General features: G+C 37.2%; 1 protein-coding gene across 2 annotated transcripts in view; it reads right to left on the reverse strand.

Annotated features, from left to right (window-relative positions):
• ITGA8 (integrin subunit alpha 8) overlaps positions 1-16,343 on the reverse strand; it is a 107,039-nt gene that overhangs the window by 17,464 nt on the left and 73,232 nt on the right. For both annotated transcript variants that reach the window (XM_075746269.1, XM_075746270.1), the window contains 4 exons: positions 14,752-14,857; positions 12,755-12,913; positions 7,777-7,902; positions 4,255-4,368 (listed from right to left, as the gene is read on the reverse strand). In XM_075746269.1, the coding sequence (XP_075602384.1) occupies positions 4,255-4,368; positions 7,777-7,902; positions 12,755-12,913; positions 14,752-14,857 (505 nt within the window). The remainder of the gene's footprint in view (positions 1-4,254; positions 4,369-7,776; positions 7,903-12,754; positions 12,914-14,751; positions 14,858-16,343) is intronic.

Consider the following 16,343-nt stretch of genomic DNA (forward strand, 5'->3'; position numbering starts at 1 on the left):
CACAACGTAACATAACCATGTAAGGTTGTTTCTCTTTTGCATGAATCAGGCTATTATTTGCTTGATCAGCAAGTCTGAATACAAAAGTCAGCTTTACTAGAGGGTTCATACTTACAGCTAGGCTTTGAAGTTAATCCAAAAAAATCTGCGATTCTTCTTGGCCTTTGCACAATGTCTATCTCTATCTTTGTTGACTGGTTAGGAAATTTGGGCTGCTTTATTTACTCTAACATGTCTAATCATTGCATGTCATTTAACTGTTATTTGTTACAGGAGTTTGAGTTTTAAGGTGACAGATTACAACTGTCAAGAGGCAAAGGGGTCAGCTGTTGTCAGCTAAACTAAGTGGAAGAGGAAAGAGTCACTCAATACATGACTGATCTTTTGTGGTAACAAAATATACAGGCTGATCCATATAACTTTGATGAGAAACACGAGTTATTTCATCCTAGCATGAATCAATCACTTTAAATCAAATTCTTATCATCAGGCTTGCATTAGCATATCTATGAGAAGAAAATACATAATGACAATGTGTTCCCAGTTTTAATGAGCACAAACAATTTCTTCTGCAGATCATCACATCTTCATTTGGATTGTAACACAGTTGAGAAATGCTGTATGTCACCATTATCCTGCTTTCTTTGGCATATGAAAATTTTGTACATTAATTGCTTGTGCAAAAGAGTTTGGGACGTTGCTGTAGAGACAGAAACTTCTCCTCTAAGTTTTCTTTACAAATCCATGACTGTGGGGTTCAGTCTGGCCCTTGAATAGACCTTCTTGGTTCAGAATCACCAAGTCCTGATTATTTTGACTGTATTTTAATCCTCAGTTTGAATCTGCAGATTTCAGCCTAGCTAAAAGCAGTGGTTTTTAAGCATACTTCAGTTTACTTCTGGAATAACTTTAGGAACTAGAAGTTTACAGCTTACTAAGAGCAGATTGTGCCCTTCTTAGGAAACTAATTATGCTCTGTAATCTTTATGGTGATGGCTGTATAACTGTTAATTTTTAAAAGGAGCTGTGGAAAAGGGAACTGTTTTGAGGTGAGTGGAAGGCAACCAGATCCCATCATACTATTTGCCACTCTCTCTCTTCTCAATATATAAGCTTGCATGTGGAGCAGGGGTCATGTTATTCTGGTAGCTCCTTAGCCATAAATGGGAGAATGCAACAGTTCTCTGGGGACTACCTTTTTTTACTTAGAAAAAAATCTGTTGCTCTGAGTTTTCTGAGCCTTTACAAGGCTTGTAAGTTACTATCTGAAGGAACAGAAATACTTCCTAAGGATACAGATAAAAGGTAAAACTATCACAGCCCATAAAAAGCCTTGTTTGATAGCAAGAGTATGTAAGGACAGTGGAGTAAGCAAAAGATATACTTGTAGGAGCGTTTGCCACGGGTTCTCTGCTCCAAGGGAGCCTACAGGACGGCTCCTCCTTGCCCCTGCCTGCAGGCTGGTGTAAGGTTCCACCTCTACCTTGAGCTCAGTGAGTGAAGAGAGGTGTGGGTATAGCAAGCAGGATTTATTAAGGAGCAAGGAGGAGTTAAAGGGACTGCAGCACTGGCATTACCTGGTGTGTTTGCACACACCTGTGTCCCAAGGCACAGCTGTGACCCTTCTCTACCGTTCAGATCAGAAGGAGGGCAGAGAAGAGTGTTTCAAATCACCTGGATAAAGCATGCTCTGAAAATAACTCTCTCTCTTGCCACTGGCTACAGTTAGGCAACCAGCTTTGGCATCTAACTTTCAGATGACTAAAATTTGGTAAGATGAGTCTCACTGCTCCTGCATTAAACATGCCACTGATTTCATGCAGTTATCCTTCTTCTGAATCTAAGTCAGGCTAACTAAGCTTATAGCTAGGAAGAAGATTCTGTCTTTATTAAGATACACTAATAAAAGGAGATTTCATGTCTTCTGCAGCTACTTTGTTCCAACTGTTACACATCCTCTGTCACAACCACAGACTCAGAGAAAACACTCTGTTTCTCATTAACTTTGTTTAGCTTTAATCTCTTACAGTTATTTCTTGTTACATACTAAACTGCACTTAGAAAAAACTTTTATGAGGCTATTTCCCACTGAAACAGCTGTAAATAGCCTAGAAAATTGGCATCTAAGTATCTGTGCAAGGGGTTTCATTTATGTTTTTTTCACAAGACCTTGTTTTTAGCCCTCACAGAGTTAATTAGATTTCACCAGCAGAATGATAAACAGAAAGACTTGACTGGATCTGGAATGTGACAGGCCCAGTTCCCAGTAAGGGGGCTAAGCTTTATCTTTTGCTTGGTGAAGAAGATGGGGAAGGTTTACTGTAATACTGCTTGGACACTGCAGTGGTCAAAATTATCACAGATTGTTTCAGCCAAGGATAATATTGCTGCCTGTCTTCCTGTCCCTGTGTGTTAGGAAGAGTGAACTAGTGTGGTTAAGTTCTTAACTGAAGTTAACAGGGACTAGCCAGTGTGCAAAGGTCAGCTAGTCTCTTACTGGAATTAGGAAAAAATTGGAATGAAACTCACATCATATTTTCCAATACATATGTTTTTCCTGCGGAGATGCTTAGATACTGGTATTTTCTGTACAAAATTTTGTAAGACCTTTGCAAAAGCTTATACCAGGAGATGTCCATCCATTACCCTGGTTTGGAAGGACAGAGAGACATCCAAGCCATCAAGCTTTTGGGCTTAAATTTGAACCAGAGCCTGCCCTTTTTTCCCACTAGCAGATGAATCACTAAGCAAACCTAAATGAAGCACTTCCAGTCTGGCCTTTCAAACACATTTGCTAAATATGCCTCCTCTTAAAAGCATTGTATTTTTGTTAAGGCAACTGAAGAGAGGATATGAAAGTTTCTTGGGATTGATTAATAGAAGAAAATGTACTGACAAATCAGGAATTAATTCACCTAGTATCTGAAAGGATGTCCTTTGTTACTGAGCTAAACAGAAATCACTTCCTCTCAAGCAAGGCCAGATAGTTCTGTGCTCTCTTCAGTCATAATAGTGCTAATAGCTGTTGCAGAAGAGACACAGAATGTGACCTGAAGTCCTGACAGAGAGTAGAAAAAAACTTTCAAGTCATCCTTTGGTAACCACTGTCGAAGAGACCTGTGACCCTCAATGCACCCATTGTGGATTTGGAGCCATGATGGTAAGCTATTGAGCTGGCATTCAGCTTTCTGTAAATACTGTCCATCTGCTCTCTTGTTTTTCCAGAAAAGCAAGTTAAGTAAGTGAGGAAGAATTTCTTTTATCTACTCTCACATTTGAGAAAAGAGAGAAATTAACTTAAAAGGTGCGAGTAGCTTAATTTAAAGTTCCTGTTGTAAGCTGAAGATCCTCAATTCTTCTCTTGCTAAGAGGTACTGTGGGGATAAATCATTCTTTTCCCACAGAGACAGGGAACACAGGAAGGTTCTTGCATTCCAGGTAGAAAGACTGGGGAATTCTAAATTCCTTGAAGGAGGAAGGTGATGATCAGTTTGATCAAGATAGGATCTGCAGTTATTTCCTAGTAACAGCAAACTGCATTATAAATTTCTCAATGTACTGCCCAGTGTTAAAGATATGACAACCACACAGTACTACAGACAGATGGTCAGCCGTGAGGTAACAGCTCAGTGCAATCCCTCTGCCTTATGCAGTGTAATACAATTCTGAGATCAAATGAAGTTGGAAATGCAAGAATTTGCAAAGAGAAGTTCATTTTTTCCATGGTCTGCATTGTCCCTTCTTTGCAGTGGTAAGTCACAGATTGTCACTACATGAGTGTTGTATGTCCTATGAGCTTGATACATATTAATCTTCCCTAGATTAATGGAGAATGAATAACAATTTTTAAGCCGGACACAGTGTACACTATCTATTGTTTGGCTCCAAGAAAAACCTTTCATTGGGAAAGATGTGATGAATGCAGAGCACATCATGGAGACCTAAGAGATTATTGATTTGGGCCAGTCCAGGAAAGCAGAAACAAAACTAGAAAAGGTGTTTAAAAATAATCTTGGAATTTTCAAGTAAGATTCAGGATATGAATTTGAGAAGGAGTGATAGTGAGAAAAAGAAAAGTAAGCAGCATGCATGTGGCTTGAACAGGAACCAGTGAGATGCTATCTTTACAGAAAGTGATAACAAAAAGGATTTGCATTTGGCCCATTTAATGTCATCATTTGTATTCTTAAATATCCGGTCAAATAAAAGATGCAAGCATCTTAGCATAAAGAAAGATATTTTTGTGTGCATTACCTCCAGGAATGTTTGGGCCCACAGCCGGGATCTGATTTTCAGCGCTGCACTCTTCCCTCTTTCCAGTTGTCCCACAGTGCAGGAAATTAGGATACACTTTGTATTTGTACAGTTCTGTGTGCAAAATAAAGGGAAGTCATACCTATGTTTTAAAAATGTATATAATCACTTTCAAATGCTACAAATTTGCAAAACAAATCAACTTTCCCTTAAAGAGTTAAGTAGTCTGAAATCAGTAATTTAATCTAATATACATGAGATACCCCATGAGTCCTTGTGAGAACTATAAACCAACGGGGAGATTCTTTTTGCACCATCAGTGAATACAACCTCCTACCTGTAGTAATGAAAATGAAAGTAATAATTTTCAATAGTATCTAGTCTGAAGAACTCTCAAAATTACAGGTACTCCAGGTACTTATCAATCCTTTGAAACATGTGCTTTGTCTTTATCTATCAGTTATTTAGTGATTTCAACACGTGTTTTTTTCTATTCTCCATGCCTGAAGTCTTTATGTACGTTCCTAAATGTTTCCCCTGTTCTAACTCTCCTGGTTTTCTTACTGATATTTACATTACAGCAGCCAGAACATTTGCTGAGATTCATTAATTGCTCTACTTGAAACTTGTTGTCCGTGAAACATTCCTGATGAGCAGTGATTCTGGCTCATACACAGGGCCAAAGACAAAAGCCAAGCAATGCAACTCAAAACTACACAAAGTCTGCCAGAAGAATGTCACAAAAAAGCTTGAAAGCTGACTGGAAGCCACTGCAGGGAATGAGTACAGTCTCATGGGGTAACCACAGAAATGGTGCGGTTGGTTGCGGCATGGAAAGGACGAAAGATCATAGAACCATAGAATCACAGAATGGTTTGGGTTGGAAGGGACCTCAAAAGATCATGTAGTTCCAAACACCCTGCCATGGGCAGGGACACCTTCCACTAGACCAGATCTCACAGAAAAATGATTAAAAGTGTGTAAAAAAATGTATAGGTTTATATATACAAATGGGTTTTACCTAATAAGTTTTGGTTTGATTCAGGAGGAAGGCTGAGGTTTTAATTGATTCATATTTTTATAACAAAGCAGAGAATCCTTCCCTTACAGATGCTGTACTGACTCTCATGACAGAAGGTCTTGTGACCTGGAGAGCAAAGCTAAGTTTTCACAAATACATTCCCTTAGGAGAGTGAGAATGGCTGTGCTACCGAAGCCCATACTTCAGAAAATGAGATGATGATGTATGTAACAGATCTGAAAACACCCTTAAGGAATCCTCTATCAGCTTTCCCCACAAATGTCTATCTTATTACAAGTTCAGTAGAAACTGTATGCTTAATCACTGTTTTCTAAATCTGCCTGAAAATTAAACTGTAAACCCTGGAACTTGCAACTATAAACCTTTTTTTAAAATTAATATTTCAAAGTATCTGTTTATTTGGCTTTTCACATTTAAACATCCTCCAACCAGATTTATTTATCTTGCAGGAAGGAGGAGAGCTCTTTTCATTAATCATAGTGGCCAAAAACATATATTAACAAAATAAATCATTAGTATGCAAAAAAATCTGCTTTTGGCTGACATTTTAGGACCTGAACACATATTTCTATTTTTCTTAGCAATGCATTTAGTCTGTAGTGATTTTCAGAACACTGTAACATTAGAACTAATGGAAGAGAAACCAAATGTTTAATAAACTGTATAAATACAATAAGAGCTTCTCAGAACATTTTTCTTCTCTCTGAAAATGCTTTGATGAAAATGAAATTAACTTAAAATTTCTGACCAAAAAAAATTACAGATTTTAACAAAGAATGACCTTTGGCCAATCAGTCATTTTCTGGAGCAACATTCACTTTTAACGTGTACTTCAAATGTGTAAAATTTTTTTTAATTTTTTTCTGGATCTGTAGCATGCAGTGTTGAGGGCACATAGAATTGGGACACCTTTCTAAATGAACAACTGACATAGTGCTTTTCTATGCCCATCCTGAAAAAGTCCAGTGGTAAGCACAGTACCCAATCCTAATTTGTGCTTATCGAAAGCATACTGTACTAGAAGACTGCTCATCACAGTGTCAATTTTATATTACTAAGTACTCAGCTAAATACTATCTACATCATGCAGCTGAAAAATCTCTGCTTTGTATTTTAAGATGCAGACACAGTACATACTTGAGAACTTTGTTAACCACTTTCAGTTGCTGCAGTAATTTCTATGTTGGCAGCATATGAGCCTAATCACTGAGAAAGATAACTGATAATTAAGGTATTACTGAAGAACGGATTAAGTGTTCTGTGGTATAGACTGGTATGTCTTTGAAAGCCCCAGCATTTTTCCTTCAGCCCCCGTGGAATCAGGTTCTTCCCAGGGTATTAGGTTGATGAAAGAATTACATAGGAATCAGCAGTGATTACTGTTTAAAATGAGTTCATCTGTGATTTTGTTCTTAATAACATTATGGTATTCATTACTTTCAGATTCTATCTTCTTCCTGTTACAAAAATTGCCAAATTAACTTTCAGAAGCAACATAATTATTCTATTACTCCAGAATACTTAGGTCTGTGAGGCTCTTTTTTTCCTATCAAATTCTGGTGATGTCAAGGAATTCAAACATGAGGTCACAGTAAACAGCTTAATAAGAAACTGGACAGCGTGAAAGAAACTCTGCCTAAGGTTCATAAAAATCAATGGATAGCACTTACTGCATGAATCCCATGACTGGCCTCAAGGTCACCAAGTCTGAACACAGCCTATAGGCAAGGGGAGCTGATACCTACAATGCTGAGGTATGCTAAGGATGGGACACTGAATGAAGGAACCAAAAAAAACCCCCAACCTTCTGAAAATACAGCCAAGTCCAAATACTCAGGTACCAGACTGACTAATAAGATCTATTTTCCCGGGAAAGAGATCTTTGCTCTTGCTCCAGCATTGTTAAAAATGCAGTGACCTGTCCCATTTGCCTTGCTTGTGGTACTGTAAAGGGAAAGAGTCTCACTTTTCCACGTGTATACAAGGACTTACTGGGGGGAACAAACATACTCCAAGCTATTTGTACGTCAGAACTGTTACTTTACATGAAAATCTTAATTTTAAGCGTGAGCTACTCTTTACAAAAGAGTCAGAATGCTAGGAGTCAAGTTAACAAGCAGAGACCTACATTTCAAAAACCAGAATCTGAAATTTAATTTGTGGAAGAGTGTCCAGTTCTTTAAATCTGTGCTGAAATTCTCTGTGATAAGTGTGCCACTGCATGACCACAAAGGTTTGTCTGCAAACAGCCAGGAGTAAAACAGCCAGGAATTTGGCATGCATGATCTTTAATGTAAAAATCTGTCAAACAAAATCGCTAAGCTGTGGCATGGTGATACATAATAAAAATATTTTAAACTGAAACGTTAAAAATCACTTAAAATAGTATTTAAGAGTCTGCAAATAAATTGCAGTCACACCAACAGCCACCTTGATATATTGCATGCACAGTGCCAGTTTATACTTTTTAGACAGCTCACCAATATTTTTGCAGAGTTTTTCCTGTGAGGTTCTGCCACTGTGACATCCCTTCTCCTGATGTAATGAGAAATTGTGGAATTATATAAAAAAGCAGCAAGTTCAGGAGTGTCTTGTGGAATAGCAAACTGGAAAGAGAAAAAAATGTGAATGGTAATGACATTCATACAATGATTCTAACAGATTTGTTCTCCTCTCAGAGGTCTTGAATTTTGGATTAACACTGGTTTTTTTTTTCAATTTAACAGCACAGCCATGAGAATATAATGTCTTTAACTAGGATCATGATTAGTAATAGCACAGCAAGATATTGCACAGTTATAGGAATTACAGTAGATAACATTTTTTCCACTTTTTACTGGTGTCAGTTTCATTGATGCATGTAATTTTGTTAGACCCTTGGGGCCAGATTCTGATCTCTGTTACAGGATAAATTCAAAGTTGCTGCACTGAAATCTAGTCATTAGTTCAGATCAGAATCTGCCTGTTGAAATATAATGATTTAACCAGTTTTAGAAAGTAAAAGAAAATTAAAAAAAAAAAAAAAAGGAAAACTGAATTCTAGCAACACAACTTTTGATCATTATTTGTTACAGATTTCTTTTGGTAACAACTCAACTTCATATAATGCAACAGTTTGTTCATTTTTAATCTCATATTAAAATGCATTCTCTTCAGGTTTATCTTCACAGATTTTTATTTGCTGATTAAAACCTATTTTTATTGCTGTCTTTAATTTCTACACAAAGAATTTATAGGTTCTTTCAAGAAGCCTCAGAGAACGCCTGGGAACCCAATGGCTACGGAGGGAAAGATAAATTCTAATTTATGACAATCCAGTCATGTAAAATCACAATAAAATACATGTAGAAGTTTGTAATAAGATCTGAACAGGAACTCACCTAAAAACAGACAAGACTATCCTTTAAGGGCCTCAGATTATGAAGAGCTACATCAGATCCATCTTATCAGTTCCTTTAACCTCTGAATACAAAATATCTTAAACCAATTCCTAAGAAAATGTTCGTAATTGTAGAAATGGTGTAGCACTAAAGGGAAGAGAATAGCTATAAGCACACAAAACCCTCCACACGGTAGTGCTGTCTAGTACTAGATTTGGAAAATTTTGTACCATTCATCTGATTAAAATTATAAGGCTAAGAAGGAACTATTTTGACATTGTCTGAGATCTTTAGTCAAAAGCATCCTGCAAAGTTAAGATACTATAATTTATTAACTGACGAAAACCCTTAAGCAAAAATAAGAATAGGGTTTTTTTTTCCTATTGCTTAATTAGGTTAACATTGTCTTTTTGCAATAAGGGAACAGTTAAATAGCTAGTAAATCTCTCCCTCTCAATGTGATAACATGTGGGAAATGTCTTTCCAGGATTCTTTCACCAGCAATATAATGACATGCCTTTGAAGAAGCCCTCAATATATGATCATAACTGATACATATGTAGAACCATTTGAATATGAGATGATTTTTATATTTATTTTTTTCACAGATCCTAGACCGTTAGCTTCTTCAGTAGTGAACTACTACAGCAATGGTTCGAAAACAGCCCTCTGTGATTAAGAGAAAACATACATGTTGCTTGCAACAATTTAAAGGCAGAATTTCTTCAGTGGCCTAGATACTCAGGTTAAAGATTTTTTTTTATCCTTCTTAAGCCAGTAGCATGGAATTGTACAACTCTGTCTCTACCTTACATGCCACATATTTAGCACACCATACCTTATTTTAAATGGATTCTCGCTCCCTCCCTTTAACTACAATGGACTGTCTCGGTTTCCCCACCAGGGAAAACTGCACTGCTTTCTTCTCCTGAGCCTTGCCTTGAGCAGATTTTCAGATCTCTCCAGTTCTTCACTTCTCATTTCTAAACCTGGTTTAGCTTTCCTCTTTTTCTAGCCAGATAATACTCTCTGCTGCAATGTGTAACTCCACCAGAAATGTTCTGGAAGAGGACTTTGTGTAAAAGCTGTTACACAAGAGGTGTCAGTGAGTGTTCAAAAGCAATGCATTGAATGGTACTATTTTGTCTCCAGACCAGGACGTACATGCAGTAATAATGGCTCTGCAGCATGAGGAGACACTGCCTCTGGACGAGGTTAGCTCCTGCCAGTCATGTTAGTGGATGTACCTTACCAACGTGGATTTTAGCTGCTATTTCACTGCTTCCCCAACAGACATCTCACTCATGGTACTACAGTGCTCAGCTACTGAATGTGCCATGTGTGCCATCCTGTATCATCTGCCACAGTTGCAAACCACTGCCTATTCCTCTGGTATTTATATGCACTGGCTCCAGAAAACTACTTTTTGACATCAGTCTGGGAAATAAACCCCCAACCAACTCATCAGGAATACTAGGTCAGGACAAAAGTCCATCCAGCTGAGCCCTCTTCTCATCAACACTGTCTTTAAGCAGACGTGGAAGGAAGACTAAGAGAAGGGCACGCACACACAATGCTCTCCCCTAATAACTTTCAGCTTCCAAATGTTTTGAGCTCAGGGACTTCCTAATCTGCATGACATTTTTGTTCATTTATTAATCTCACTGGACTTCTCTTTTGTGAATTGTCCAGTTTCCTCTTAAAACCATGTAAACTTTTAACCCTGACTACTTCCTTTGGCAACAAGTTCCAGACATGGAATACCGGTCGCATGAACCAGCATTTCCTTTTGCTTGTTTTGAATTTGGCTCTACAGGCTTCGTTCGATGCTCTAATTCCTGTGCAGTGAACACACTGCATTCCTGTGCAGGAATAGGCAGACAGCAGTCAATCCCCACCCACGCTCTTCCCGCCACTTCTGATCTTGTGGATCATACTTGTGCATAGTCGCCTCCTTCCTAGATTGAAGCATCCTAGTGTACTGAGTTCTTCTGCAAGGGAATCTGTTCCTTATCTTTGATCAGTTCTTTTGCTCCTCCCTAGACATTTTGCAAGATTCATAACTTTATTATCCTTTCAGTCCCTCACCACCTTCAGGGAAAGATAAGCTACAGAAAAGGAAAAGACTCTAAATAAGAGTCTTCCCATGTGTGCACAGGTTTGATTTATCTCTGTGGAAGAAACAACAAAGCACAAAGGAAACCTTTCTATAAGACAAGAAATTCAACAATGGGGAGGAATATACTGCTTTAACTGAAACTGAACAATCTAAGTCATTTCAAAGGGGAAATGCCCAAGCACCCAAAAAGAGCTAGGTTCTGAAATCCAAGAGGAGCCAGGTATATAGTGTCCTTAGCCTTATTTGGAAATTTGAGCCAGGCATCCTGCTGTTTATAGAAAACCCGAAGGAAACTGTCTCTGTATCCTCTTCCCATCTGAAGCAATAGATAAGCACTACGTATTTGAAACCTGATTTGTGTATTCATGCTGTTCAGTGCTTTGAAAACCTGAAATAAGGAAAGGATGTTTAAATTCTTGCAATAATGATTGTACATCTTAAGCATACTCTGCTAAGACAGATGGACCATTATTTCATTATTATAGGAAGATTTCACACAAGACTCACGAGAACTTAGTCTTGCTGTTTTAACAGATGTAATCATTATCAATTAGGAAAAGGAAGAGCAGACTCAAAAAACTTAAAAAAAAATCATAAATAATACATTGCCTGAAAATGTCATTAAGAACTGGGTAATGCTCCCATCTCAGCTTCTTCACTGAAACTTAGAACAGAACACAGTGGCTAGGGAGGGGGGATGCCAAACTCTTCTTCATGTACTTGCAACCTGATCTGACCAGTGGCTTTGAGATGCTAGGCTTGCAAACAGAAATGCAGCAGCTCAGCTTCTTGCTCCTCACCGCTTTTGAAAAAATAGGTGGAAATGGGGTCAAAAACATTAATATAAAAAATTGTCTGTTTCCAAACTTGCTGTGTTTTGGGTACAAAATGGAAACATGTTCTATCTTCAGTTCCCTATCCCTCATTTCCTTTTTCTTCTTCAGAGAAACTAAATAAAAGGGTGGAATCCTAACCTCTCTACGGCTTTCTGGGTGAAACACAAAAATCTAGCCATAATGTATTTGGTATACATCAGTTTTTCTATATTCTTGTCAGTATATATTGTAGTTCTGTCTCTTTAAGCTAAAGACTTGTCTTGTAGCTCCTGTGGTCATGAGCAATCCCCTTCACTAGAAAGATATCTCTACTGTACTGAACTCAAACCCCTTCTGGTATGCAAAAGATGTATAGCACTTTTAGCATTTGGAGCGCAGCTCTCCCTGCAAGATGTTTAACAGGCTACTGGTTAAACTCGAGAAGTGTTGTTTACTTGAGAAGTATCTGGAATCAGTTATGCTTAATAAATTGGATACCTTGATTTTGATGGGATAATATGTAGAGCTCAGTTTTGCTATATCTTCTGACTTTGAGCAAACCAAGCTCTTTTGAGGGGATCTTCCATCACAAACACAGATCTTAAAACAGGCTTTTAGACACTGTCATATCAACACTTTATTGAGGGGGCCACTACTAGGCTTCCCCTTGTTAGTGTTTCTCTAAACCCTGAGATCTCCAGCTCTGTGATGAAAGAAAAAACATGTCCATGGAAGGGGAAGCAATTTGGATGGCAAACAGTTCCTAGGAGTAACGCTTCGGAAAAAATTGGCAGGGGAATTTTTTCCTTTTTGCTGGTATGATTAAAATAATTACAGAATCATTTCCAAGTAGAAAAATTAAAAACCTGTCATGTCGCTGACAAAGTTGTAACTTTTATGAGTTAATATTGATTAAGCCATAAAATATTGTAGACTGTATGAATCCTTTTATCAAGTGGCAATACAACTGTCACACTAGAAACATTATAGACTATCTATCTATAGCTTTCTTCTTGCCCAGGAGAATGATCTCAGGGTCATTGCGAAAATTTCCCCAAACACTCCATCCCATTGTGAAATGTAAACAGAAAAAATCAAGCAAAATGCAGACAGGGATGGAAATAAAAAGGGCTGACTTACTTACCTTTATTTGCATTGTATTAATAGGAGAGCTCGTTTGACAGTGCAATGGTCCATGTGTCTGAATATGAAGAACATAAAGAAGAAATTCTTCTTGACTGGACACAGGCCAACCGACATGGAGAACTGTATTGTTGATGGCACTTGGTCCTATATTGTGCAGCTGTCAAACAAATATGATCAGTACTTTCCAAGGCAGTAAATAACAATGAAAAACACAGCAACCACCACTTAGACATTTTCAAATTCTTAGTGTCCACAGCCCTGAAATACTTCAGGAAAGATCTACGGGTTATTAATATCATTTTATTGATGGACAATCTGTGGCAGGTAGGGGAAAAAGACCTCTCCATGTCTGTCACAAAGCCAATCGCAAATCTGGGAGAACAACCCTTTCTGTCTGAGTCTGTATTCAAGAAATCCATCACCTTTCCCATTTTTTCCTACATATGAAAGGGATGAAATTACCTAAAAAAGTAAAAAAAAACCTCAAACCAAAACACACTAGTAAAATACACTATATAAATATATACAATGAACCGTAACAGAATATACCTGAAAATAGTAGCTGAAACTTCAGGACACAAAAGAATCACATATTAGGGTGCAGGAATAGAAGGTATAGCACAGCTTAAACTAATTCAACACTTCTCAGTTTAAATTTCCCCAAAAGAAAAAAAGGAACTAGTTTTCCTAAAGTAATATCCCAGGACATTATTATTTTCTGGGAAAATGAGTAAAGATAGAAAGAATAGAAATTACAATATCTGGGCTATTAAAATAGTTTTCCTATATCAGTTTACAATTTGAAAATATCTGATGACCACAGGAAGTTTGGATATGTATTAACACTGGGCATGAGAGCTAAAGAAGCAGAACACCATGGAGCTTTACTCAAACTTTCTAGAGATGTGAGAACCTCCTTTTTTTAAATGCATAGAATGTTTGTGACTGATGAGCTTTATTTAGAACCAAATAAAATCCACTTTCAATCTTACATCTTCTTCAGTAAAGGGTTTTTAGGCTGGTGTTTCGGCTTTTTTATGCTTTGCTGATATCAATAAACCATGGAAGTGGTTTCTTTAATCACTGTAACTATTAAATCACTGTAACTATTTTAATACATTTGAAGTCACATATATAGTTCCACAAAGAGCCCAAATGCTTGAGATGGGAAGATTTGTTAGAGATTTTTCAGTTTAGAGAAATGTGTTAAGAAAAGGAATTCACAAATAATATTTTGTATATTACAGTCTGATTCATTACAGTTTAGTGTTAGTCATGCAAATTGTAATCTTACACTAATGATTAAGCTCAGTTGCTTATATCTTCTGGAGTGTTAGTTTATGAATTATAACCATATGCGAAATACTCCATTTTACCCCCTGGAACAAAAGTCATCCATTATATTCCAAAGATGGCCTGTATTCCATGGAGTTCACTCAATGCACTTGTTTCTAATCTGAACTCTTCTTTTTTAATTGATGAATCATCAATAGAAAAAATCCAACAATGATATAAGGTAGAAACATGCATACTTCAAACATAAAGAGCTATTGTCAACAGAACATTTTCTGAGCAATGAGGTAACAAGTTACATGTATATCTATATTTTTTTTTAATTAGCTAAATGTTAAAGGAAACATATTTTTTCCTGTGTACAACATGCACAGCTTTTAATGAGAAACCAGTCAAATCACTGAAAATATTTGGCATTGATTGTAACGAGCTTTTAAGCACTGTTATTAATTCTTGTCAAACACCCAAAATATTTATAGATCACTTCAATGTCAAAGAGTCCTAGCATAACCTAAGATCTCCTCCACTAACGTGAACAGATACTGGGATTGTGAGTTCCCACATTAAATTTGAGTAATGTGCTAAAGTCAGAATATTTACATTTGTGGCTTTATCTAGTTGCAGATAAAGTCGATAAACCACATTCATCAAGATTCCAATGGGAACAGCATGATGTTCTGTGGCAACATATATAATTTTTACCTCATAGATGTGTTCTACTAAAGGACCAAGTTCTTCTTCTTTTGTAGGTTCATCTTTGGGTTCCCAGTTGTGAAGTGGCAAAATAATTGTTGGGGGGTGAGACACTCTGTAATACATAAACCAGGTTAAACCAGTAACTGTTACCAGTGATTGGCTGCATTACTTTTAGAAAAAAAATAAGACCACTATAGAAACCCGAGCCCTTAAGGGCATTTTATTTGGGTACATTTATTACAGTTAGGTGAGGTGAACAATACAATGCTTCCATAAAGTCCTTACAGACTACTGAGGGTGTGCATTAATTTCATACTTCCTCTGATGGATGGTCCTTTCCAGACAAGGGAGTGACTCTTTATTTGCAGAGAGGAATACATTTTGTCAGGAATTTACATCATTCTCACTGATGAGGCATTTGAATACATTATCCACAAAACCAGAGTAATGATACATAAATAAATGTATTTTCTCATTTCCATTTAAGGTCTGTAGATGTTTAATGCTATGCATCTTCCTTCCCTGCAATTCATTTTTAGATATTTATTTAACTGCTCTGACTATAAATTCCTTATAACCTCTGCTGTTATTCCTTTAAAAAACCTTGCAAAGCAGTCTATCTCATTTTACAGGTGGGAAACTGAGGTACAGATAGGGCAAATGACTTCCATAAAGTCACAATGGAAATTGGTGTATCAAGAAACTGAATTCAGGACTGGAACCTGAAATAGTTCTCCAGGCTTCCCATTCGCTTTGCCAATAAAGTGGCAGCTAAGGCACTCCCTGAAACACTGTTGCAACTTGCAACATGTAAATCAAACATAAATGAAGGAAACAGTGACTTAATAATTGACATCTTTCTTTCTGTCTGCTATTTTATTCTTCCTTTCCTTCTCTGTTTGACCTCAAGAAAGGACCAAGTAGTCTTCTGTTAATGTCTCTATTTGAATCACAAGCATTTTATTTTCTGTAAAAACTGGAAGTTCCTTGGAGGGGTCCCATTCAAATGCCAAATTTAACCTTATTCGGTTGTTGAAAAGTTGGGAAATCAGATCCCAAGAATTTCTTTTAGCATGGTAGGTGAGTTCTGGCACAAACATTTGTCATCTGATAGTACTGGAAGTAGCTGTTGGTGCTAAAATGGTAAGTATTACCCTTTCTTTACAGGGGTCAACTCTCACTCAGTTCTGCTGTTTTCCAGAATCTTTAGCTTAAAGAAAAGCCATAAAATTTCAATGCTTGTTCTGTCAAAGCTGGAAGTTTGTTGACAGAAAACTGTTGAAAAAGAATTGCTAATGAGGTGGGTGTTTTTGTTGTTTTTTTTTTTTTTCCCCCAGAATGTAACATTTGACACAAATGATGGACTTCTATCCGCTGATGTTAACTCACTTTCCCTCGAGTCTAAACAAAGAAAGCACCACTGCAGATTGCCCCTTGAAGCAGAGAACAGAAGACTGGATGTTTTTGTTGCAAATGCTGACATTTTAAAATACTTCAGGAAGAAACAAACTCTTCCTGCTTCCAGCTCTTATGTCATATACAATGAACGAAATGTCTGATAGAAACTTTTCTACAGAATACAGCTTCTCAAAGCAGCA

Source organism: Balearica regulorum, chromosome 2, assembly GCF_011004875.1.
Source record: "Balearica regulorum gibbericeps isolate bBalReg1 chromosome 2, bBalReg1.pri, whole genome shotgun sequence".
Taxonomy (NCBI): domain Eukaryota; kingdom Metazoa; phylum Chordata; class Aves; order Gruiformes; family Gruidae; genus Balearica; species Balearica regulorum.